This window comes from Protopterus annectens, chromosome 3.part0 (genome assembly GCF_019279795.1).
Source record: "Protopterus annectens isolate FY-2018-M chromosome 3.part0, PAN1.0, whole genome shotgun sequence".
Classification (NCBI taxonomy): domain Eukaryota; kingdom Metazoa; phylum Chordata; order Ceratodontiformes; family Protopteridae; genus Protopterus; species Protopterus annectens.
The window spans coordinates 1,218,833,473-1,218,860,733 of record NC_056731.1 but is presented as its reverse complement, the minus strand read 5'-3'; the positions used below and the strand labels follow the sequence as shown (position 1 = coordinate 1,218,860,733).

The 27,261-nt window shown below is 44.9% G+C and overlaps 1 protein-coding gene across 1 annotated transcript in view; it reads left to right on the top strand.

Moving 5' to 3' along the window:
- The window catches only part of TXNDC5 (thioredoxin domain containing 5), a 600,564-nt gene that overhangs the window by 75,479 nt on the left and 497,824 nt on the right, over positions 1 to 27,261 (top strand). The window contains exon 2 of the mRNA XM_044065418.1: positions 17,960 to 18,109. Within this exon, the coding sequence (XP_043921353.1) occupies positions 17,960 to 18,109 (150 nt within the window). The remainder of the gene's footprint in view (positions 1 to 17,959; positions 18,110 to 27,261) is intronic.

The following is a 27,261-nucleotide window of genomic DNA, read 5'->3' as shown; positions in this document are numbered from 1 at the left end:
AAAGTTTTAAAATTTTGGGTAAAAGGTGATCCTATGACAAAAATAACCAAATTGTGATTTTCATTGAAATTTAAATGGCAAAAGCCAGTTTTGAAGGGATGAAGCTCAAGGGACTAATAGTTTAAGATATAAGACGATGAGATAAAATGGTGATGTATAATCTGCAAGGTCTTCCGGTATGGATGGTATTCCTGTGGAAGTTTTGGAAGTTAGGAGGGAAGAAAGTGATAAAGATTTTCTTCCATCATAATTTAAAATAAGGGAATGCACCAGCATCTTCGAACAGATGTGTAGCTGGCTCAGCCAACACACTGTGTCAATCCCATGAACTCGTACCCCCGCCCCCCAAGCTGTTCAAATGAAGAGCATTAAAAAAAAAAAAGTCCGTGATCATGTATGGAGTTAATTAGGTCCCATCAGTGCACCCTGCCCAACCTTCCTGACACAGTTTTAGTTGTCTTGTAAGAAAGCTGTGGTGGCTGTATTACCCAATGAGTTAAGACCACTCAGACCCAGCTTCATATGGGTCGATTCCAATTTTAAACCATGATTATAAAAGTTTGTCTATACTAGCTAAAAGTATGGCAGAGATGTTGCTAGATTTGATAGGTATGAATCAGTGTTGTTTTGAGGAGGGAAAGCATTCATTTGACAACAGAACAGTGATGCTCCAGTGGGAAGCAGAATGTAAGAAAATACTGCCTGCTGTAATTGGGTCTTGATGCTGAGAAAGCATTTGACAGAGTAAGCTGAGATTTTGAGTAGGACAGTGGAAACATTTGCATTCCGTGATGCAGTAATAAGGTTAATTAGGATCTATGAAGGATTGTCGGCAAGAATTTAAGTGGGACAATTCCTCTCCAGTAAGTTGTTTTTGAACAGAGGAACTAGGCATGGGTGGCGCTTCCCTTTTATTGCTTTATATTTATAGCCATTGGCAAAGAAAATAAGTGACTATATATAATTGGTATGGTAATCAAGAACAGTTGGCTTTATTTGCAGGTATGATTTTATACTTCATTAATTCAGAGAAGAACATCTTGGTATTGAGACTCTTCGTTTCCAGATATAAATACATGGCAGCCACCATACCCATGTTGCCCTTAGAGAGACTGCACACAAGGAAACTACAATGGTATCTTCGGTCGGTGTGGACTTAACACTCCCATCCCCTAGAGTTCAGGGTTCCCCTCCTTCCCTGCTTGTAGCAGGAATTGCAATGGTGGGTGGAATAGGTGACCAAGAACCCAGGCCTCTCTCCAAGAACCCACACCCTCCCAGGCAATGCATACGGATGCCTCAGATCTGGGAAGGGGAGCAACCCTAGGACTAAGAAAAACGCAAGGTTTGTAGACAGACTAGAGCACACAAATGTCAGAGAAATGAGAACAATCCTCCTTGCTCTACAGACCTTCCTACCCTATCTAGAGAAAGGCCCTCTCAAGATATTCATGGACAACACCACAGTCCTGTAGTATCTCAACAAACTGGGAGGATCAAAATCTTAGCTCTGCAGGTGTGGGATATGGCCACCTCACAGGGAATTACCCTACAAGCAGCCTACATACTCTCCCTGCACAACTCCCAGGCAGATCACCTAAGCAGGACCATCTCAAACTATCAAGAATGGATGCTTCAAAGATATGTTTTCCTGAATCTGGTCCACAGGTGGGGTATACCTCCAAATAGACCTGTTTGCCTCCTCCATAAACCGGCAACTCCCTGGTTACTGCACCAGGACATCCAACGCCAAGGCACTGGCAAAAGGATACCTTCTCAATGCCCTGGAAGGGGAAATTTCTGTATGCATTCCCCCCTTCCCCTTGATTCAGAGGGTACTGCTGAAAATTCAGCAGGACTCACCAAAAATCTTGCTGGTGACTCCCTACTGGCCAAGACAGCACTGGTTCCACCCCTCCTTCATTTATCCAAGGACAATCACCACAAGTTACCCCCATCAGTGGACCTGATCACACAGCACAAGGGGACTCTGTTTCACCCACAGTGGCAATCCCTGCAACTCACCCTGTGGCTGATAGGATTCTGATCTCCTTCAGACACCTGTGCAACGAGGATGCGCTAAATGTCCTGCAGGAGTCCGGGGAAACCCAACACAAGAAAATTGTATCTTGCGAAGTGGAAAAGGATTTTTATTTGGTGTCGCAACAGACAGTTGGACCCGCTGGAAAGCGACATTCCTCTAATCCTGTCTTACCTCTATGAACAAATGCAGACAGGACTGGCTTACTCATCTCTAAAAGCACATTTGTCTGCAATTTCTGCCTGTTTACCTATGCACCCTCCCCTTGCATCCAGACATTCCGGTAAACTTTTTCTCAAAGGGGTACTACACTTGAGACCTCCCAAGAAACCTTCCTCCTCTCCCTGGGAACTTAACTATGTAGTACAGAAACTCACTTTAGCCCCCTTTGAGCCAGCAGACAAGGCTCCCATAAAATTTTGCACATGGAAAACTGTTTTGTTGGTAGCTCTCACCTCAGCCAGAAGGATCTCAGAGCTGCAAGCTCTTATGGCGACACTCCCCTTCTTCTTCTTCCACCTTGACAGGGTGACTCTCGGGACCAACCTGTCATTCACACCCAAGGTAGTGAGAGACCTATCCTTGAAAAACACCATACACCTGCCTACCTTTTTCCCCCAACTCGCAGGGGGATAGTGACAGTACTTCATTCCCTAGATGTCCACAGGCAACTTAGGTTTTACCTACATAAAACCAAGACCATTAGGAAATCAGACCAATTGTTTGTCTCCTTCCACCCCAGGGGTCTGGGGGAAGCGGTGATCAAACAGACCATATCGGCCTGGATTTCCAGGGCCATTTTATTATGTTACTTTCACCATGGGAAGATCTTGCAGGGCAATGTCAAAGCCCACTCCATCAGAGCAATAGCCTGTTCTGGAGCCTTCTTTAAAGGGCTAGATACCAACACCATACTTGAAGCAGCCACTTGGTCTTCTGTGCACACCTTCACCAAGCACTACAAGCTAGACCACATCTCCAGAGCCAGGGTGGGGGTTGCCAGGGCTATCCTACATGTAGAATACTGCAACATGGAAGAGAAGGACATCTATGGTTGTTATGGTAAGATTTTAGACAACTTTCCTTTATTTCTACATGACTACATAATTAAGGACTGCTGAACATGTAATACGATAGAAATTTGCCAATGAAACAAGGTCCTCAAAAAAAATTAAATAAATAAATAAAAGCTTGCTTTCTGAAGCCATATCCTACGATGTACATATTTTCTATAATAAGTCACCCTATTTTACATGAAGTTCTGTTGATTACCTGTTAATATGGCAGTACTGTAAATGACACTTAGTTCTAAATGAGCAGAATTTTAAGTTAAAAACATAAGATGTTATGTGATCCTATCTCGCCTACATTCTGACTGATGGGTTCGGAGCCGATCCCTCGGCTCCGACTCGGCACACTTATGCCAAAGAGCGAAGTCTCTTATTGGCTGAGCTTACTATATCCCAGGATGCACCACTACCAGTCCCCCAGATCTCATTTGCCGCTAACTAGCAAAGACGTGGTCTCGAGCTGGCTGAGCTAAGTAGTGTCTTTTCACTAACTTTTTCTGTCAGAAATTTGCTAATTCCTTAACAAAAAGCTGTTTTAACAGCTACTCTGTGCTGTTGTGTGTGTTTGAAAACTTTTTTGTGGAAAATTTGTGTGTGATTGGTATTTGTTCTGGTTACAGGCTCCCTTGATCCGTAGGGCCTTTCATGTTGGTTAATCCCTTTTAAAACCTTAGGGCTTCTTGAATTCCTTTATACATTTGTTCACTGTTGTTCAGTTGGCCTTTATTTTAATTGAGGGCTATCGTTGTGAACGGCAAGTTAATCTTTGTGGGGTCAGTCTTTCCAACAAAGTTTGTCTGTGAGAGAGTACTCAAATTTACTTATAATGTCTCAGGCACCTAGGCCTTCGGGCTTCAAGAAGTGCACTAAATGTAGTTTTAAAATGTCTATCACGGATGACCACTCTCTCTGTGTATATTGTTTGGGCGCCAAACATTTGCAGGAGTTTTCCTCGAGGGTCCTCCAAGAGAGGAAAAATAAGCTTATATTGAAAGGCCTTATAAAACCCTCTTTTGAAGAAGCTTTAGCATCCTCTCCTTCTCCTGCTAAAAGAAAGGCGTCGGCTCCGACCAGTCCGTCGGACCCGACCGCCAAAAGACATAGGCAGGCTTCTCCTTCGGCTCCAAGGACTTCGGAGCCGAGGGCGGAACGGTCTGCCTCGATGCCTCCAGTCTCGACTCCTCTGGCTTCGGAGCCGATGGCTGGGGCATCGAGAGGCGGAATCACCTCGGCTCCACTGGTCTCGGAGCCGATGAAGGTTGTCCGCTCAGACACTTCCTCCTCGGTGCCTAAGTCCTCCTCGGCACCGATGGAAACTGGTTTGGGTATTCCTTCGGCGCCGATAGTTATCAAGTCGCCTCGGAGCCGGTCCCCTAGCCCCTTGGGGCCGTTGGAGAGGCCAACTCGAACCCGTTCAGTCTCCTCTAGGTCATCGAGGATGTCAGATTCGGACATAGACAGGGTGCTCCAAAGACTGTTCCAGTCCCCAGTCTTTCAAAAATTTGTTTCGGCTCCGACCCAATTGGCTTCGGAGCCGATAGCCCATCCCATTGCCATTCCTCCTTCGACCGGCTCCGTCGGAGCAGGTGCTGTTGGAGCCAGTGGAGATCCTAGGGTCGGCTCCGACCCTTACTCCAACCCCGGCCTTTGGGTCCGAGTTTGGCACGCGGACTTCGGCCGGACCCGGGGGTGACGTTCCGGGACCTATGCTGTCGGTTCCGAGCCTCCCTCTCGGTGCTTCGGCTGCGGGACTTCCGTCTGCTATCATGGCTCTGGGGACCGGACACTCCCAGGATTCTGGGGGTCCGGCTTTCAGAGCTATGAGGAGTGCCTTGGCCAAGTCTTCTTCGGCCATCTCTACGGCTTTACCGGCACCTTCCCTGGGCGTGGAGACTGGGTCTTTGGCAGTTCCCTGTCCCTAGGCAGCGGAGCCCGGGCTTGAGGTTACCCCACTGTGGGGGTTCCCTCCTCCTGAGGGTTCTTCGGAGTTGTCTTGAGGAGCCCCAAGGAAGAGATCGTGCAAGAGGAAGCACGTGGACTCCCAGTCTCTTACATCAGACACTGATCTTGATGATGCGGAGGGGTCCCCAAAGTCGTCCTCGGATGATGTCTCATTCGCAGACATTTTAGAGATCCTAAGCAACGTGGCTGGATATCCAAACCCCCTCTGCTGATGAGTCAGTGCTTCTCAAGGCCTTTGGGGCTCAGCCCTCCGCCTCCTGGGTGTCTCCGCCTTGACGAGCTCCTGGATTTGGTTTGTCGGGCGTGGGAACATCCAGATACTGTGGAACCAGTGCCTTCTCGCCCTAACAAATTTTTGTCTGCCCCACCCGAGAAGGAGTTCTTGACAAAGGCGTGGCTGTAGATGCCATGGTGGTGGCATCTGCTACACAACAGGACGTGGCAGAGGCTTCAACGTCCGTCCATCCTCCTAATAAGGAGTCTAGGAGCATGGACGATGCAGGAAGCGCACCTGACTTCAGCGGCCTTTACACTAAGGTCCCTGAATTATTTGGCACATTTTACAAGGCTACAGAGGGATCTGGTCAAGGAGCTGTCAGACTCCCTCTCAGGTAACCTACCTGAGCAGCTAGCCCAGTCGGTTAGCTCTCAGTTGGCTAGCCTTGCCTCGATTTCTAACTTCGTCCATGAGGCTCATTTCATATGCGGCCGAAGGGGCGGGCAGAGCGGCAGGCACAGGCGTGGCTCACGGAGGCAAGCCTGGCTCCTTGTGTCATTTGGAGGCCTTCAAGTCTTCCTTCACGACGCTCCCTTTGATGGGTCCTCTTTGTTTGGACCTAAGGTTAAAGACACTCTACCGCTGTGAGCAAGAGGAAAAACTTTATCTGCCGTAGGTGCACGTTATTCCACTCCCTTTCGGCCTTGTCCCAAGGCTAAAGGAGGAGGGAAGATGTGGTTCCAAATCACGTAAGTTTTTCCTCAACAGCAGGAAGATTCCCCTTCCAGAGGCAGAGGACGGGAAATTTTTCTGGGAGACGCCGTCCCAGAGGCGGCAGAGGGCCCGCAATTCTGGAGACCTTGAGTCCTTTCGTGGCTCTTCAGCCTCCCACACTTCATGAGGGATTGCCCGGCTGTGCTGCTCTGGAGCCAGTCGGGTGCCGTTTTGCCAAGCACCTAAAAGCCTGGGAGTCTATCACTCAGGACAGATGGGTGCTTGGATATTGCGGAGGTTACACCATTCCTTCACACACTCACCCCACCGTCCAAAAATCCCGGACCCACCACCCAGTCAAAGGGAAATTGCAGCCACAGAAGCGTCAAAGCTGCTAGAAAAAGGAGTCATCCAACCGGTCCCCACAGACCAGATCGGATCCGGAAATTACTCGAGGTTCTTTTTAGTGCCAAAAAAGACAGGGGACCTGAGACCAATATTGGATCTCAGCAAACTAAACCAGTCCGTCATGAAGTCCAAATTCCGAATGGTCACTTTACAATCCATTCTCCCATTGTTGGAGAAGGATGTTTGGATGTGCTCCATAGATCTCAAGGACACCTATTATCACATACTGATACATCAGGCATCCAGGAGGTATCTGCGCTTCAGCCTGGGAGACAGTCATTTCCAATTTTGTGCACTGCCCTTTGGTCTCACCACAGCCCCCAGGGTGTTCACCAAGTGTTTGGCAGTAGTGACTGCTCACCTGAGGAGTCTTGGATTCCAAGTGTTTCCCTATCTGGACGACTGGCTCCTGACTGCCACCACCAGGCATCTACTAATAGACAACCTCAAAGCCACCATCTCCCTGGGTGCTACCCTGGGAATTACATTCAATTGGTCAAAGTCTGTCTTGCTGCCCTCTCAGCGCATAAGATTCGTAGGAGCAGAGATAGACTCAAAATTGATGCGCGTCTTTTTTCCTACCGAAAGGATTCAAACTTTACAAGGTCAAGTTCAAGCCCTGCTTCCAAGATCCAAAGCCCCAGCCAGGATGGTCCTGCAACTTTTAGGTTCGATGTCTGCCACGGTTCTCCTAGTTCCACTGGCAAGATTGCACATGAGGATTCTTCAGTGGCTGTTATCGACACAATGGTCCTTTCAGAATCTCCCCCTCAATCACCCCATTCTGATTACAGAAACTTGCAAACTGGACCTCAGCTGGTGGCTTCAGCCATCCAATCTGAATCAGGGAAAACCTTTTGTTATCCCCCCTCCGGTGGCCACCCTGACGACAGTTGCCTCCCAGACAGGGTGGGGGGGGCATTGTCTGGGCAGGTTAGTTCAGGGTTCTTGGCTTCCAGACGAAACTTTTCTCCATATCAATGTATTAGAAATGAGGGCTGTACTTCTGTCCCTTCAGGCCCTCCACAAGTTTCTCCCTCAAGGCATTATCGCTATCCACACAGACAACATGTCGGTGGTCTGGTATCTAAACAAACAAGGAGGGACCAGATCTTATCCCCTTTGCAGAGAGGCCATGAGGGTGTGGGAATGGGCTGTAGCTACCAACCGTTTCTTGGTAGCGACCCACATTCCAGGGAATCAATATATTGGCAGACAGATTAAGCAGGACAATTCTCTCTCCTCACGAGTGGTCCCTGAATGAAACAGTAGCAGCTCAGGTTTTCAGAAGATGGGGGACACCGTGCTGCGACCTGTTTGCAACACCACAAAACACAAAGTGCAAAAGGTTCTTCTCCTTGACTCCACGTCAGGGGGAGGCAGCTACGGATGCTCTAGCCCAACCTTGGCCAACAGGACTACTTTATGCATTTCCTCCGGTCCCACTTCTCCCCAAAGTCATCCAGAAAGCTTCTCATTTGGGGTCCACAATGATACTAATTGCTCCGCACTGGCCTCGTCAGGTATGGTTCCCCTACCTAAAGAAACATGCAGTGGACGATCCTTGGTTTTTGGATCTAACTCCGGATCTGCTGATTCATCAGTCGGGACGACAACACCGGTCCCTTCACACTTTGAAATTGACAGCTTGGCTCCTCCACTTCCGACTTTAGTCAGAAATCACACCTTAGACCCGGAAGTTGTTCACATTTTATCTTCGGCCCACAAACCCACCACTAAAAAATTGTACCTCAGTAAGTGGAAGAGGTTTGCTATCTGGGCTCAACTCAGGGGCTTAGACCCTATCACTGCCCCGATACCAGAGGTTTTGAAATTTTAACATCCTTGTTTAATCAAGGATCTTCAGTCTCTACTATTAAAGTCCAACTAGCGGCTATCTCCAAATTTCACGAATCCATGGATCCACCGTTGATGAGCAGCAGATTATGCAAAACTTTCATTAAAGGTGCTGGGCTGTTAAGACCCCCAGTTTATCACCCTGCGCCTCCGTGGGATCTTGATTTGGTACTTCGTGCCTTAACATCTTCCCCTTTCGAACCGGCTGCTACATGTGAGTTAAAATATCTGTCTTGGAAAACTGCCTTCTTAGTTGCAGTTACCTCTGCAAGAAGAGTTTCAGAGCTTCAAGCCCTATCTATCAAACCACCGTACTTTAGAGTATCACTTAGGCCTAACCCATCTTTTGTTCCAAAGGTTTGTTCTAATCTCTGTCTCCAACAATCTCTAGAGCTACCAGTTTTCTTTCCAAAATTCTCCAACGAAGCGGAATACACCCTCCATAAATTGGATGTTCACAGGCAATTGCGCTTCTATCTAGACAGGACTCAACAAATTTGAAAATCAGACCAGTTGTTTGTGTCTTTTTCAGATAATAAATTGGGTAAAACCATCACTAAAGCTACTATCTCCAAATGGATTAGAGATTGCATAACTCAGGCTTATTCCTCTTCAAATAAGCAACTTACAACATCTATCAAAGCTCACTCTACCAGAGCTATGGCTACTTCTATTGCTTTTCATTCCAAGCTCGCTATTTCTGAGATTTGTGCTGCGGCTACTTGGTCCAACTTGCACACTTTCATTTCCCACTATAAATTGGATGTGGCATCTAAAGGGCGAGCATCATTTGGTTCCACGGTACTCAGGAGTGTTTTCCAGTGAGCCACCCAGGATTCAGGTGCTAGGGACGCTGTCCCATCAGTCAGAATGTAGGCGAGATAGGATCACATAACATCTTTTAGTTATGTACTCACCATAACTTCAGATGTTTGGGATCCATCTACATTCCTAATACCCACCCTCCTTCCCCCTGCCTTGGAGATCAGAAGAGATTGAACGGTTTTGAGTTCTACTGTTTTTTTTGTCTTGTTTCATCTGACGATGTTATATAAGCAGCATGTGTGTCTGTGTATGTATGCGGACAAACTAGATCTGGGGGACAGGTAGTGGTGCATCCTGGGATATAGTAAGCTCAGCCAATAAGAGACTTTGCTCTTTGGCATAAGCGTGCCGAGTCGGAGCCGAGGGATCGGCTCCGAACCCATCAGTCAGAATGTAGGCGAGATGGATCCCAAACATCTGAAGTTATGGTGAGTACATAACTAAAAGTTATTGTGTCCGTGTTGCTTTGTGGTTCTAGTATGTAAACATTTGCTACTTGTTTCTATTTACATTCAGAATTGTTGGTGTTGCATATTCAAGTGTAGCAGATGGACTGTAAGCAGTTGTATATTTGTGTTCAAGAGATATTGTCCCGGAGACTCTGTAATGGATAAAACTGTTAACTTAAAAAAAAAAAAAAAAAAAAAAAAAAGGTGAATGTATAGAATGGGCAGGGAAAACCTTGTATAAGAAGCGTTTCCTATGTTGTATTGTTCTGGAATGTTTTGTGGAGGGAGTTTGGTCAATTACTGCTATAGAACTTTTCTAGTTCAAGTGCTGGAATGGTGCAGTGTTAGAAGTCAAGCATTGCATTGTATTTGCAAAGTGGAGATAATTTCCACAGACCCAAGAATGATGTAGGACTTGCATATTACTTGTGCAGCACTACTCTCTGCAGGCCTTGTTTCATAGTTGGATAACAGAGCTGGTTGAGAAGTGTACCTCTCTGCCCCTGTAGCAAATTACCAATACATTGTTCAGGGTAATACAGATGTTCAAGCCTCAGCTGCTTGAATTCCACTTCCTCTCAGCCAGGGACTCTAGCGACTGGTAGCTCGTACAGCTAACCACCTGTGCTGAACTAGAATACTATGAGCCAGGTGAGGAAACCCTTGGAAGGAATGCAGTTGCTGCCTTTTGCGTAAGCACATTGAGTTTGGGTAAGGTTAGTGTGGTGGCTGTGGGATGGGAGCAATCGGGGACTCTGGTGTAGGGGCTTGATTGCTATGTTTAGACCTGGGTCGGAGTTTTAGGTTTAGGTTCTGTTAAGGCTATGTATGATTAGGGGTTGAGAGACTTGCTTGCTATGTTTAGACCTGGGTCGGAGTTTTAGGTTTAGGTTCTGTTAAGGCTATGTATGATTAGGGGTTGAGAGGGCTATGTAGGATGAGGTGATCAAATTAATGGGTGTTAGAGCTTTTGCTTTTTCAAGCAGGTGTGTTGTGAGCTGCTAGCACGCAGGCACTTGTAGACCCCTTTCTTTTTGTACATATTTGCTTAATTAAACATGCGCTGATTTTATTTGCTGCTGTTACATTTTTTTTCCTTTTACATATTTTACTTCATTGTCACTTGAATGTGATGCATGTTGGTAATTTCTTAATAAACTTTTAAATTTGCATATGGAGTCTTAGGAGGCAAAGCCTTAAACCATAAAAAGTGTTCTGTCTTCCAGTAGTTCAAAATACTTAATTTATTACCCAAAGCACACACTGACTTAAATCTTTTTTTAGATGGATTCCTATTCCCCAAAGGAGATGTGTTAATTATGTCTTTTATCTGTTAAAGCCTATGTAACCAACATCCTATTTATGAATAGTCTGTCTTGTGGGTATTTTCTACTTCAGTTCTGTACCTATTTGTCAGGGCCTTGAAGTGTCATCTGACATCTTCCAAAGTGTTTAAGGAGTTTTAATTGCTATGAAAATGTTGCCATAAAATGGAGCTGTGGTTGTCTGTATTTACGCCCTGATGTAATAGTTATGTTTGTAATTGTATCGTTATCTCTATAGTAACTTAACTACACATTGTTGATTTTTATATAATGCTCATACCAACATTTGTATGTCTAGGTGAAATGGTAAGAAACTAAAGTTTTAATGTTAGGAATACCATGTGCGCTTAATGAAGAGTATAGGGGAGCAAATGAATTTAGTCAGAAGTGATCCTTCCTTCCTCTTTTACCTTTTGCCAGCTGATACCTTCTGATACCTTCTGGTGCTTCTAGCTTTTGTCTTTACCTTTTTCTTCTGGTTTGATCAGTAACATTGGGTCCAGGCTGTGCCACGTGTCTCACAGCTGTACAGAATACAGGAAACAAGGTGGTGGTCGTGTGGTAATCTTTTCTGATACATACAGTTCAGCTGAATGACATTGTATCAGTGTATGGCCTTGTAACTTGTTTGGGAGATATTGCATTCTTCATTAACCAGTCAGGGCACACAGCTTCTTGGCAGATGTGCAGCAGTTGATTTCTTAATTTATCTGATGTCAGTCTTCATTTTATCCTTTACAAATTTTTCCGGTTCTGATATCGGAACAGACTCTGCCATTACTGTAGCTTGCACCAGCCAAAAACTCTCGAGCTTCACCTCTACCCACAATCCCTGTCTCACAATTACCTCTGATCTCATTTGCCGTTTTTCCAAAACAGTCGCATTTTGCCAGTGCTCTCGAGTTTCAGTGGGTTTAGGTTAACTTTCATTCTATTTCTTAGAGATTTCTCTCTTTCATTCTCTCTACTTGATCCTCTACTCTATACTTTAATATATCTCTTGTCCCCTTTTTTCTTATACGTAGTGTAACCTTAAATATCATTGTTGATTTTATTTCCCCATGCACGTTAGTGTAGTTTTCTATAAGTATCACCGTTGATTAGTTTAAAAAAAAAAAAAACTTTCGTATCCCTCTCTCTTCCAGCCGTACTTTTTTTTTACATGGTTGAGAATGGTAAGACCCCTTCTCATTTTAAAAAGTGCCAGAAGTGCAGCCACAAAATTCCATCTTCTGATTTCTGTTCTGTCACTCGTCTAGTCAGGATGAAGTAGACTAGCATTGTTGGTTCTGTTCAAGCAGCTTTATTATATACAAACATGAACATGTATACAGACTAGTTGTCCCATGCATAGATGTTCAAACTCTGGCTGTACTCACAAAATGTCACTGAAGATAGCACATGCCTGCTATTTATATATGTACATTCAGGTCTTGGAAATGCTTCTTAAAGGTACAGATGTTATTCTACACATTCCCTTTGTGCTTATTGTTTGGGTCCTGTTCATTTGCAAGAGGACTGCAGCATATGTCGTGGGTTCAGTCATTGAACCCTTGTTGAAAGACTAAATAAACTTATTTTGAAAGGCTTGATTCCCTCAGCCTTTAGTGAAGCCTTATCTACTGCAGACAAAGCCAAGACTGACGTTTCCTCCCCTTTGTCCTCATCTTCTGTGGACAAAGGAAAAAAGGGTCTGTTCCGAGACCTAAGAAATTGAATTGGAGGCCTCTGGCTGTAAATTACCAGTGTCGACAACTGCTCCAGCACTGATGACTATTACACGTTCTTCGACGTCAGAGCCCCGGTGCAGGACAAAATTTCTTCTCCTCCTACCATGACTAAAATTTCTCATTTAAAGGACCTATTTCTAAAAACTTCCTATTCACCATCCATAGACCCTTTCACTGGTGAGCGTCCGGAAATTTTTCTTCAGAGACCTAAATCTCCTTCAGTGTCATCGATCTGCTCCACCAGAAATCTTTCTGAGCTCGATGATGAGAGGCTGGTGAATAAAATTATTGTGGGCTAAAGGACTTGCAGACCCCCTTTCGGTTCCGACCTCTTTGGGTCTTGGAACTGAGCCTTCTTTCACTCTGACCACTCCTCCACTAACCTCCTCTGAGGGCTTAGAGTCTTCTGTTCTGAATCTCTCAACACCGACTGTACCAGTACCTGAGATTTTCACATCTTTGGAGCCAGTAATCCCTCTGAACTCTTTGGTGGCTTTGGAACTGGAGACCTCTTGGAGCCATATGTACCCTGTCGTTTCCAGGGGGCAGGACTCTACTCCAGGTTTTTCGGAGCCATCCCTGCTTCAAGTTTGTCTCGAGTTAGCTTGGTTCTGGCTTCTGTCTCAAGGGTCGGTTCTTCGGAGCAGGGAGTGACCCCGGTCCCGAGGCAATATATCTCTGTTCCAGGCTCCCTTTCCTCCTCGGGGGGGGGGTGCAGTGGCCTTTGAGGTGGAGAGGGCCCTGTCACGGTGATTCAGTCTGTACCATCCCCCTCGGGACAGGTACACACCTTTGGCTCTGTTATTCACTCATGTCTCCACTGGGACAGCAGGTGCTGAAGTCTCAGGTTTCTCAGACTCTGGTTCTGTCATCTTCTGACACCTCCCCACATTATTCCCTTGAGGAGGTCCCTCAGAAAAAGAAGTGCAAGAGGAAGCACTTGGGACTCCCCCAGGAATCAGTCACAAAGGACACAGATTTCGATGAGGGGAATGGTCCCCATGCTCACCACCTGAAGATGTCTCCTTTGGAGACATCCTAGAAATTTTAAAACAAAGGGGTGGCTGGAAGTCCCAAAACCCTTCCTCAGAAGAATCTGTTTACCTGCAGGCTTTCGGCACCTACCTGTCTACCTCTTGGGTGACCCATCAAACCCATCTCCAAGAGACTTGACAAAATATTATCTGCCCTGCAAGATCAACAATTCTGGGCTAAGGAGTTGGTGGTGGATGCTATGGTCGAAGTGGCCGCCACAAAAAAGGAGCTCACTGAGGAGAGTTCATCTGTCCATTTGCCCAACAGGGAGTCTCTGGCTATGAACAGATTTGGAAAGCGGGTATATACTTCCTCGACCTTCGCTCCAAGGTCTTTGAACTTCTTATCACACTTTGCAAGACTTCAGTAGGATCTGAATAAGGAATTGTCAGATACCCTAGTGGGAGCTGTGGCTGAGGGAGTCCAAGAGAAAGTGGCTTCATAGCTAACCACCTTGGAGTCTGTGTCTAATTCGTCCATGCGGCTAATTACACATACAGCCTAAGGGGCTTCCAGAGCAGCGGTTACAGGCATAGCCATAGGGAGATGCACTTTGATGCGCCTATGTGACTTTGCGGAACCATTAAAGTCTTTCTTCAATGCTCCCTTTGATGGAACACCCTTGTTTGGCCCAAAAGTAAGAGACTTTTTATCCAGGTGTGAGAAGGGAGGTAAGACCCATTCTACTGTGGGCGTACGCCCCCCCCCCCCAAAGATCCTTTTCTAGGAACCAGAGGAGTGGTGGAAAGATGTGGTTTAAAAAATCCCAAGGGTCTTTCCAAAACACACATGGTGAGAGTTCCCTCCAGGAGCAGAGGGAGGAACCAAAACAGAAGACTCTACCCTCGCAGCAGAGGTGGACTGCAAAACCAGGGCTGTAGGGTTCCCTTTCCAGGGAAGCACTTTTAGCAGTCCTGAAGGGAGGCCCGATTTGTCTTCCTCTGGAGGTGAGGCTATATCATTCCCTGTTCTCATCCTGTCACTGTACACAAGAAAATCCCAGATGTTCCACCCAATCAGTGGATTCAGCAGTGCAAGAAATTCAAAAACTGCTGAACAAAAGTCATCCAAGAAGTCCTGCCAGACCTGAAAGGATCCAGAACCTACTCAAAATTCTTTTTAGTGTCAAAAAAGAAAGGGGACTGAAGACCAGTTTTGGAGCATGCTGAACAAATCTGTTCTGCAAACAAAGTTCTGGATGGTCACTGTACAGTCAATTGTTCCCTTTCTGAAGAAGGAGGATTGGATGTGCTCGATAGATCTTCAGGATGCGTATTACCACATAAAAATGGGCAAACGTTCCAGGAAGTTACTCCATTTCCAGCTGGGAGCCAGTCAATACCAATTCAGAGTGCTGTCCTTTGGTCTCACCACAGCCCCCAGGGTGTTCACCAAATGCAGTAGTAGCAGCTCACTTGAGACTGCAAGGATTCCAGGTGTTTCCATACTTGGATGACTGGCTCATAACCGCTTCAACCAGGCATCAGTTGATATTGAGTGTGTAATCTCTGGCCACTATCTCTGCCCATCTGGGAATTGCAGTAAATCTTGTGAAGTCCCCAAAACATGACACCAACACAAAATTTCAAATTCATAGGGGCTGTACTAAATACGGAGACAGCTATAGCATACGGAGACAACTATAGCATCCCTTCCTCCAGAGAGGCTTCAAAGAATTGTGGTACAAGTTCAAAAGATAATCTGCAGAAAGAAGGTTGCTGCTTGACTAGTTTTGCAACTCTAGGGTCGATGGCAGCATCAAAAACTTTAGTACCTCTAGTTAGGTTTCGTATGACAATTCTGCAATGGCTACTAGCTCCTCCGTGGTCTATCCTTCATCAATCCTTGTCAGACCAAATTCTGATCACCAATTATTGCAAAAGGGATCATCTTTGGCAGATGGATTCAGAACAAATTTTCTGCTATCTCCCTTTTGTTCTCCCACAGACGTCTCTCAAATGGGTTGGGGGTGTTTTCTGGACAAGACTGTCAAAGGGCACTTGTGCCCATTAGGGCCAACTTGCACATCAATGTCCTCTAGCGAAGAGTGGTGCTTCCAGCTTTGCAGGCCTTTCAGACAGCTCTTCCTTGGGGGATAATTGCAATTCAGACATGTCAGTAGTTTGGTACATCAACAAGCAGGGAGTAACCAAGTCTTAAAACTCCTTTGTCGAGAAGCCCTAATAGTGCAGCAGTGGGCAATCTTTAAGCAGGGAGTAACCAAGTCTTAAAACTCCTTTGTCAAGAAGCCCTAATAGTGCAGCAGTGGGCAATCTTTTCCAACCGCTTTCTAATAGCGATGCACATTCTGGGGAGTTCCAGTGTGACTGCAGACCAGCTGAGCAGATGTATCCTTCAGCCTCATGAGTGGTCTCTTGATCCAGAAGTGCCAAAAATGATCTTCCGTCAATGGGGTCGACCTTGTTGCGATCTGTTTGTCTCCCTCCTAAACAAGTGCAACAATTACTGCGTCCTGATTCCCCCTTTGGGGAAGTCACCCAGAGACTCTCTCCTCAATTGGCCTCCCCCAGCCTCCTGTATGCCTTTCACCTGATACCTCTAATTCCAAATTCTTACAGAAAGCATTCAGATTGAAAAGCACAGTAATCCTCATTAAACCATTTTTGCTTGGACAGATTTGGTTCCCCTTCCTTTGGCCTTATCTGATTTGACAACCCTGGGTTCTGGGCCCAGTTGCAGAACTTCTGTCCCATCCACATTGACTTGTTCACTCAGATGTTTTGAACCTCAAGCTGCCAGTCTGGTTCCTCCAATTCCATTAGCTGCCAGGCGTCCTAATATTTCCTCCCCAGTATGCCACATCCTCTTGTCTGCTCATAAATCTTCCACTCGTAAACTGTACTCTAGCAAATGGAAGAGATTTACCATTTGGGCCCATGAAAAACATATTGATCCCTTTTCTGCTTCTATAGAGTATATTTTGGACTTTTTAGCTTTTTTCCATGCTGGAGGTTCCCCTTCTGCCATTGGATTACAATTAGCTACAATTTCTAATTTCCACAGTGGTTTGGAAGAACATTCTTTAGCCTCTCATAGACTTTGTACATCATTCCTAAGAGGCACACTTTTGTTGAAACCCCCATTCAAAGATCTGATGTTTCCTTGGAGTCTAAACTTTGTGTTACAAGCCGTAATACATTCTTCCTTTGAGCCCTATGTGGAATGCGATCTGTAGTTTCTGTCTTGGAAGAACCTTTATTTGGTAGCCATAACCTCTGCCAGAAGGATTTCAGAGATCCAGACCTTGTTTTCTGAACCTCCTTATCTGAGTTTTCACAAGGATAGTTTCTTTACGAACAAACCCCTCCATTCTACCCAAGGTTGTCTCAAAGTCTAACATCAAACATATAATTTACCGGTTCTCTTTCCAAGCTTTTCCAGTAAAAGTGAATATTCCTTACATTTACTAGACATTCATAAACAATTGCGTTTCTATCTTCACAGAACAAATGATGTCCAAAAATCAAGTCAACTATTTGTTTCCTTTTCCAGTGCAAAGTTGGGTAAGCCAAGTCAGCAAGGTGACTCGGGCTAAATGGCTGAAAGACTGCATTTTATTTATCTATGATGAGAAAAAATTAACCTCGCCTAGGACTGTGAAAGCGTATTCTACAAGATCTGAAGCCACCTCAGCAGTTTTCCAATCTAGAGCTTTGATGGATGATACATATGCAGCAGCTACTTGGGCTTCTCCCCATACCTTTATTACTCATTACAAAGTGGACTTTGTCTCTAGGGGAAGAGCATCCTTTGGTTTGATGGTGCTGTGGAGTATTCTTCCACGAGTCCACCCAAGATTTTAGGTAGCTGGGGACTCTGTCCCATCTGTCAAGGATAAACTGAAGATTGACAGCATCGGATACAGAAGTTTGGTATTTACCATAATGTTCTATCTGTGTTTATCTTCATTTATCCTCGACTCCCCTCCTCCATTCCCTGACCTTTTAAAGAGTTTTTGGTGGAGTGGATTATATATCCTTGAATTATTATGATTTTTTCAAACATAGTATATATGGCTTCCACTTGAGCTTCCTTGCTATTTATATATTTTTCTGCAACTCAGTTTGTGGTGATTGTGAAAGAGGGATTGTGAGTAGAGGTGAAGCTCAAGAGTTTTTGATTGGCGTGAGCTGTAGTAATGGCTAAGTCGATTCCGATATCGGAACCGGACCCATCTGTCAAGGATAAATGAAGATAGACAACACAGATGGAATGTTATGGTAAGCACAACCTTGACAAATTAAGATAGACAACACAAATGGAATGTTATGGTAAAATATATATATATTTTTTTCCGTTATGCAGGTGTGGACACTGTCAAAGGCTGCAACCAACTTGGAATGAACTGGGCAACAAATACAACAGCATTGAGAGCCCTCCAGCTTATGTAGCTAAAGTTGACTGCACAAAAGATAGAGATTTGTGCTCTGAGCATGGTGTACGAGGATACCCTACGTAAGTACAATATGCAAACCTCTGAGTGCTGTAGTAGTTCATTTTACCTCTGGTGTGCTTGCATTTAACCGTTACTTAAGTATAATCTACTCAATTTACTTTTTTTGGTGGGCAGTGGGGAAGGGAGACGGCACCTGTATTAAATGATCTTCTGGAATTGCTTACCTGTAATGTAAAAATCTTAGACATGCATGTTTAAGCTCATGACATTACCCAGTGTTGTACAGAATGCTGTACACTGCCTGTTTGAAAGTTTTTCTCCTCTGAGTCTTAAGGAGGTGGTCCAATCTACTTTTTACTCTGAAAATTTGTGGCAGCTTCAGTCTTTCCATTTTGTGGTGAATGGATGGGAACAGTTGAAGGACCGCAACTGGCACTTTGGTAGCAGAGTTTGTTTTTTTTTGTTTTCATTGTCCATAAAATTAGACAGTCTTGGTAGCTTGAAATGCTTTCTGGTAGGTTCAGGTGGTGTGTCACTTGAGACGGTCCTACATTTTTTCTTCTCAAACCTGTATGTAGTAGAAATTGAGCAACAGCCAGTGGAAAGGTCCATACTGTGCACTGCCTTTGGCACCGAGCTCCTTTACAGTTTTTTCTGGTGGGTTTACCAGTGCTGTGGATTAGGAAAATTAGCTGTACATTTGTAATGTGGAATGAGACTGAAGACCTAGTAAGGCTTTTATAGGTCAGTGATTCTTTCAGTACTTCGTAGCCGTTGCAGTGGACAGCACCAAGCATTGCATCATCTGCCCTAGAGGTGCCTTTATTTCTAGTTGTGTTTATCCCTTTACTCTGTAAGCAGGCACATTTCTTTCCACCATTTCCCTTTTGGGTCGTGTGACATGTCTCCACTGTAATGCTAGAGTACTGCTTGGCATTATATATGCTAACTTGTAAAGGTAGTGAGAGAAGAGCAGGTCAAATCACTGTGTATTTAGTGACACTAACTGTGCTGGGGACTTGGTAGTATTGTTTACTGAATTTCAAGGAGGCAGAGAATCCTTTGAACACATACTGCCTTGTTAGACTTTGATATTGTGGCTGTCTGCTCATGTCTGACACAGAAGTATATTTTGAGGAACTGAAGAAAAATAGTCAGTGTTGCTGGACTCTGATGTGCTTCTAAGATTGAGGTATTGCTGAATGAAGATGTTCATATTGATCACTGCAGTAGCCTTGGCTATATGGGATTATATCCTGCCAAGGATATAACAGCTGCCAGCTTCCAAAGCTTCAGGGCCCTTCAGTGCACCCAAAGAGTAAGGCAGCTCGAGCTGAGCTGGCTAAAAGACAATTCTGAGCGTGAAGCTCTTCCGAGCTTTACTGCCATTGAATAATATGCTCCTCTGAGACTTTCAAGGATCGATGGTAGGCTTGTGCATTCCTCTGCTATAGGTAAATAAGTGCCGGGGGGGGGTTGCCTTCCATTTACTTCCTTTTTGTTGACGTTTTATTAGTTTCCTCTTCAGGAAAGTTACTTTAAAGTTAGGAGGATTGTGCTTTACTGGGTGTCTCAAGACTTTCTGATAAGTATTGGAAAAAGTGTATATTCTTTAACTTTGATTTTCAAACTTTTGAATTGTCAGGCTCTTGTTAGTTTGTTCTGATAAACTGAAAATATGAGGAATGTTTCAGCTGCCGTTTCTTCTCAGGAGGAAAAATCTGCTTTAAATAACTTTATTCTGTTGCACAGGCCACTACTCATTGTTTACAGTGTGTGTGTGTGTTACGCTGATACTATAGCCTCTGGTACTGTTTTTGAGGTTTGAATAGCTGCATTCTCAGAACCTCCCATATGATGTTAAAATGAGATTTTAAATTCTTCCTTGGATAGAGATGATCAAAAAATGTGGTGGGGCAAGCTGATCTAGGGATTCTTGATTTTTTTTTCAGACCTTCTTTTCCAAATTGTCCATGTGGATTTTCTATCCCCTCATCCAATTTTGGCAAAAAAGTATCAACAAAATTCAGGTAAGCAAATGTGTAAGAAGAAATGGCAAAGGAGTCCCAAAACGCTTGAACCTCCCAAAACTAAGGAGAGTCCAAGTCTATTGAGAGAGCTTGTGACCCTTTCAAACTCTTAACTTTTTTTTTTTTTTCCCAGAAAGTCTGAATCTCAGTTTTTCTCTTTGGTAACAAATTGTTTCAGACAAAACCATTTATCAGTGTTACTGATGTCAGTGTGAGATACTTCCTCCATTCGAAGGGGATCATTCCTCATGGTTTAGATTAGACTCATTTTTTCCCACATGTTCTTCAATCACATGCTGTTCCAAGGAGTGATAGAACCAGTTCCTCTTTCCCAGGTGGGGAAGGGTTTTTATTCAAGGATGTTCTTAGTGCCAAAGAAAGAAAGTGCTTGGAGACCAGTTCTAGATGTTTCTTCCTTAAACCTGTTTATAATAGTGCCAAAGTCAAAATTATGTCACTTCACAATCTATTACCTTGTCTTCCTATTTCAGTTTTCCTGGTAATGCTAGATTTAAAAGATGCTTATCACATCCCTATTCGTCCAGACGTTTCTTAAAGTTTTGTGTGTCTGGATCACAATCTGGGTAGATTACCTCGGATTTCGTTTGCCGCTTTCAGCTTCAGACATGGTTTCGCCATATTGCTTTCGAGCCTGCAGTTAAGTGTGATATTTTACGTTAAATCTTTTTTCTATCCTTTCAAAACCTTTCCCTATCTCTATCGCATCTTCTGAACTTTTTTTTTTGAGGGATTTTTTCACTTTGTATATTTACTGTCCCCCTCTCTTCTCCCTAAATACTATAAGGTAACGGTCTAATACCATTGCTGGTATCCCTTACCCTTCCGTCTTACCGCTCGGTAAGTCTTCATTTACCATTGTTGGTATTTTCAAACAAAAAAGCCTCATTCTTTCTCTCCCTTTCCATTTTTTTCTTCCTCATAGATGTGTGTGTGTGTGTCTGTGTGTGTGTGTGTGTGTAAAATAACCTTTTCTATCTCCAAATAAATAAATAAATATATATATATATATATATATATATACATATACATATATATATATATATATATATATATATACACACACACACATACACATACATATATATATATATATATATATATATGTATGCATGTGTATGTATATATATATATATATATATATATATATATATATATATATATCTAGATACAAAACAAAAAAGTTTGTTAGTTATTTAGTTAGTTGCTGTTGAAAGTTCTTCTCAGTTAGGTAGCTGACTTTAAATTTTAATCTTGTAGTATAGTTAATATTACAGCTTTCCTGAGTTATCAGTTAGCCTTTAGCTTTGGCTGTTTGTTTTTGGCGGGCTGTACCTTGTAATGCGGGCAAGTCTTCTCCTGGTTTTAACATTACACTTCATGTGGACATAAAATCCCAAACCAGGATGCCCACAAAGAGTGCGTATATTGTTTGGGGGCTGATCATTTGAAAGCGGATTGCACTGCCTGTGCCTCTTAAAATCCGCGAATGTTGGCCGATAGGAGAAATAAATTGATTGTCAGGGGCCTTCTTCCTTCCTTCCTTGGCTCCAGAGGCTCAGACCCCTTCCTTGGCTTCTTCAGCTTCCACAAAAAAGGCAAAAAAAGAAGTCTCTCCCTGTCTCCCTGAGGGACTGTCTAGACCCTAAAACTTACTCAAAGAAAACTTCAGGTCTGGCTTCCTCTGATCGAATTGCCTCCTCCGTCGGATCCATCAGCATCTTCTTATCCATGGGATATTACAATAGAACCTCCTCCTCCTTTGCCAGTTCCTATGTCAGATCCAGTGTTTCAGGATCTGAGAGCCTCGACTAAGTCCCCAGCTCACTCTACTAAGTCTAAACACTCTTTTTACCCCCCTCGTCTGCTTCATTCAGGTCTTCTAGAAGCTCATCCGAGGCAGATATGGACAGTATGATGAAGAGATTCCGCAAGGGTCAGATCCAGATGGAGGTAGTCTCTGTTCTGTCCCCTGTCTGATTCGTGAGCTACCCAGGCCATACCATCAGAACTTGTTCTCTAATCCGACTTTAGGTTTCCGAGTTACAGGATTCGGGACTGCCAAATGTGTTGTGCTTGATGCAGGGGAAGCTCCCTTCCTCTATGCCGAGGTTACCCTTGATTAGCAATGTTACGCTTCTCTTCGAGCAGAGCGAGTCTCAGAGCCGTGGCATCAGTGCTAGGTCCGTGGGAATGGGTGTGGCTGCATCCTTGTCTGAGCCATCTCTTCCCCTAGGTGCCTCGGCACTTGACAGTGTGGGTCAGGTCCCTTCTGGAGGTTGCAGATCCGGGGCGAGTCCTGGATGTTTTCCCTCTGGCTTCAGGGGAGACAAAGAACTTCTCCTGTTCCATTGACCTTTCAGGTAGTGGAGAGGGTTTTCTCCTGAGTTGGAGATCTGTCAACACATGTCTCTCAATCCACCTCTGTAACCCTGTTGGAGCTAAGCCTTGAGCCCATTAATCCTGCCATGAGTCTAGCTGTCCCACGCAGCCTCCAAGATCTCCCGGCCAGGAGGGATCCCCTTCTTCCAACACAGAGTACCTAGATGAGGAATTCCCTTGGAAAAAAGACATGCAAAAGAAGGCACATTGACTACCCACTGGAGTCCTTAACGGAGGACACTGACTTTGATGAGGGGGAAGGATCCCCCTGATCCCCACCTGGGGATATCTCCTTTGTGGACATCCTAGAGATCCTGAAGCAAAAGGTGGGTGGGTCTGCCCAACCTCTTTCTGAGGAGTCTGTTCTCTTGGAGGCATTCGGGACAGTCCCATCTACGTCTTGGGTGACCCCCCCCCCCCCACCAGATGCCCTGGTTGATTTGGTATCCTGCCGGGCATGGAATGAACCAGACACCGAGCCCATACCCAAGCGACCTTATAGGCTTCTGGTACCCCCAGCAGTTAGGAATCGTTGGATCATGGGTACCATAGTTGATGCTATCATGGTGGCTGCAGCCACTAAGAGTTGGCAGAAGAAACTGCCAATGTCCATCCACCTAATAGAGTCTAGAGCTTTGGACAGGATTGGGAAGCGCTTTTATGTGTCTGCCACCTTTGTGCTGAGATTGTTTAATTACCTCACTCATTTTACCTGGCTTCAGAGAGATCTGATCAAGGAACTTCCATGCCTGTGGAGGAATTTAAAAAAAGTTTCTCCCAAGCTGACCACACTCTTCTGTCACCATCTCATCGATGAGGTTGATCTCCCATACCATGAAAGGTACCTCATGGGCAGCTAGTTCAGGACTTTCCCTAAGGAGGCATGCCTGGATGAGGCTGTGTGATTTCGGAGCCCTTTAAGGTGACCTTGTGAATGCCCCTTAAGATGTCTACTTGCTGTTTGGGCCATCAGTTCAAGATATTCTCACCCACAGCAAAAAGGACAATGAAGATCCTTTCTGCCGTAGGAATCAAATTTTGTACACCCCAGAGGTCCTTCTCCAGGAACTAGCGTGGAGGCAAGAAAGTGTGGTTTCACAAATCCCAAGGGCCTTTCCTGGACCTGCGCTGGGAACCCTTCTCTAGAGGCAGAGGGGGTGAGTTTGATGGTAGATCCCACCCTAGGGGCAGAGGGGGTCCCCAGAACCAGGGCTTCAGAGAAACCTTTTCCGATGAGCCCTACTGGTGCTCCTGGAGCGCTACCAATCTCTGGAGGCAGTCTGCGGCCAGCAAGCTTTGCACTCGAACGCCTGGACCCGGTTGACTCAAAATTGTTGGGTGCTAAGCATAATGTCCAGAAGTTATTGCATTCACTTTTTTCTTCCCCCAAGCTCCAAGAACATCCCTGATGTACCATCTGGTCAGAGGGAGCAGGCAGCACAGGGAATTCAACAACTGCTGCAGAGAGTCATCCAAGAGGTCGCAGCCAAGCAAAAAGGATTCGAAACCTAATCCCGCTTTTTAGTGCAGAAAAAGACGGGGGACCCAAGATCCATTTTGGAACTAACCAAGTTGAATGGATATGTTAAGAAGTCAAGGCTCTGAATGGTTACGGTTCAGTCCATTCTACCACTGTTGCTAAGACTGGATGTGCTCAATAGATCTCAAGGAGATATCTGCACTTCTGGCTGGAAGCCAGCATTGCCCCTTGGGTTCTCCACAGCCCCCCTGAGTGTTCTCCAAATGCATGGCAATGGTAGCAGCTCACATGAGGCTCAAAGGATTCCAGGAGTTTCCATGCTTGGACGATTGGCTCCTTAACGCTCCCACAAGGCATCAGCTTATCCAAGCCAGGGATTACTTCATCAAATTATCGCATTCTCTGGGCATCACCATAAAACTGAACAAGTTCAACATGGCTCCTGCACAGAACCTGGAATTTTACAAGGACACAGTTGAACATGAGGGATCAGATAGCTTCTCTCCCCTTACACCGCATTACCCTGAGGAATCTGGTACAGGACCTGTTATCCCAAAAGGTCCCTCCTGCATGGATGGTCTTACAAGCCCTAGGATCCATGTCAGCAGCTGTCCTGCTGGTTCTGTTAGCCATAGTCTTCATGTGGGTCCTCCAGTGGACATTGGTGGTGCAATGGTCCATCTTCTTTCAACCGCTGTTCCTTGCCATCAGATTGGCTCCAATTTCCAAGTGTCACCTCAGCTGGTGGATACAGTCGGACGATCTGTTAATAGGTAGGCCCTTCTTAAACAACCCCCCTATAGCCACCTGACCACGGACACTTCCCAGTTTGGGGGGGGCATTACAATGGGAAGATGGTCTTAGGCTTATGGTCCCTTATCGAGACCAGGTTGCATGTCAGTGTCCTAGAGATGAGGGCAGTTCTAACGTTGTAAGCCTTTCGGGATGCCCTCCCCTTAAGGACTATTGCAGTACACACCGACAATGTGTCTGACTGGTACATCAATAAACGAGGAGGAACCCATTCTTACCCCTTGTGCAGGGAGGCCATGAGGGTGTGGGAGTGGGCAATCTTCAGACCACCTTCTAGTTTAAGTGCATATCCGGGGAAAAACAATGATCTGGTGGACAGACTCGGTAGATTTATTGAGGTACCACTCGTGGGACGAAGAGCGGTCCCTCAGTCACTGGCGAGCACTATCTTCAGTTGCTGGGGTCAGCCTTGCTGTGACCTGTTTGCCTGTTCCCTCAACAACAAATGCCACAAGTTCTTCACTTTGCCCCCTCCAGGGGAGTCCCCATGGGATGCACTAGTCCATAATTGGCTCTCCAGATGTCCTATATGTTTAAGCCTTTTCTTCGTCTTATCCTGAAGTTTCTTCAGAAGGCAAGCAGGTTGAAGAGCTCTGTCATCCTTATTGCCCCCTTGTGGCCTCGACAGGTGTGATCCCCCTTCCTCTGGTCTCATCTGAAATATCCTCCTTGGATACAGGAGCCGAGTCAGGACCTCTTTTCTCCCCAGTCAGGGGATGAAGGATCTGAATCTTTGTGCCGTCGGACTGATCACTTGGCTTCTCCACTTCCAACCCTAGTGAGACAATCCATGCTTGATCCCCTAGTCTGAAAGATGCTTCTAGTTTCATAAAAGGCTTCCACCAAAAAAAGTCTACACCAGTAAGTGGAAAAGGTTTGTCATTTGGGCTACAAACAGAAATATTGACCCTTTCTCAACAGCTGTTTCAGATTTTCTGCTATTTCTTAGTACTCTGAGTAGGGTGCTAGCATCTTGACCATCAAGCTTCAATTAACTGCCATTTATAATTTCCATACATACTGCAAGTCAATTTTTGTCCCTCTTCACCTTTAGGTTGCGCATATCCTTTATGAAATGTGGTTTCTTGTAGAGGCCTCCCTTCAAGGATCCCTCCCCTCTTTGGGATCTCATTGTCATGTTGCAGGCTTTGACCCAGGGATCCTTTGAACCAGCTGCAAGATGTGACATGAAGTTTTTGTCATGGAAGACAATTTTTTGGTGGTTACAACTTCCGCTAAGAGAATTTCTGAACTACAAGCCTTATCCTCCAAACCTCCTTACATAGTTTTTCATAAGCACACCGTCTCTTTACACACCAATCCTTCCTTTATGCCCAGAGTAGCCACTAAAAACAATATCATTCAGTCCATCAAATTACCAGTGTTCTTTCCAAATTTATTCAGTAAAGGGGAGTATGTTCTTCACCTTCTAGATGTTCATAGACCACTCCATTTTTACCTACACAGGACCAAGGAACACAGGAAGTCTAACCAACTCTTTGTAGCCTTTTCATCTAATAGATTGACAGGCAGCATCCAAAATTACTTTGGCAAAATGGATATCTAGCTGCAATTAATACATTTACTCACTCAAGGGATTGGAATTACCTAGACCTCGCAGAGCACATTCCACTAAAGCCATGGCTGCAACTTCCGTCTTGTATTCTAGAACCTGAATTGATGATATTTGCACTGCAGCAACATGGTCTAACAGTCGCAACTTTGTATTCCATTACAAGTTGGAAGTCATTTCCAGGAGCAAGGTCTCCTTTGGTTTGATGGTGCTTTGCCATATCCTTCCATGAGGGCCACCCAGGATCTACATATCTGGGGAATCTGTCCCTATCGTGAGGAGGAATAAAGAAGACAACATCAGATTAAAAGGTTGTCTTAACGTAACTTGGCATTTGCATTGTCTTCCTTCATACCGCCTCACTTTTTCACCCAACCCATCCCCCTGCCTTTTTTGTTCTAGAGAATCCTAGAGTATGAAGGGACTGCTATCTCCCATATCTGAGCCTCCTCTGCCGTTCCTTTGCTGTACGAGTGTTGGATGTATGGAATCAGCAAACTTGATATGAGGTACTTGGATGGATGTAGTGCATTATGGGTAAGAGGGAGGAGCTTGAGAGTCTGATCCAAGTCTGTAGAATGTGGCACAGCCAGATCCAAAGGTTGGATCCCAGACCTTTTCGTGAGGATGAATGAATGAAGACAACACAGATGCCAAGTTATGATAAGACATGACCTTTTATTTTCTGACCAGCATTCTCTCTGTTTTGCCTTGGTCCTTTTCATTTGCAAGAGGGATTGTTCTATCTGCCATGCTTTTAGTCACCAAGCATTGGTAGACAGATGGAATAAACTTGTACTTAACATTCTCCTTCCCTCCTCCTTTGGAGAGGCCATATCTGGTTCCCAGGAATTGTCAAAACATAAATCTAGACCACCTCCTCCTCCCCTTCCTCATCTTCCCCTTCCTCTTTCT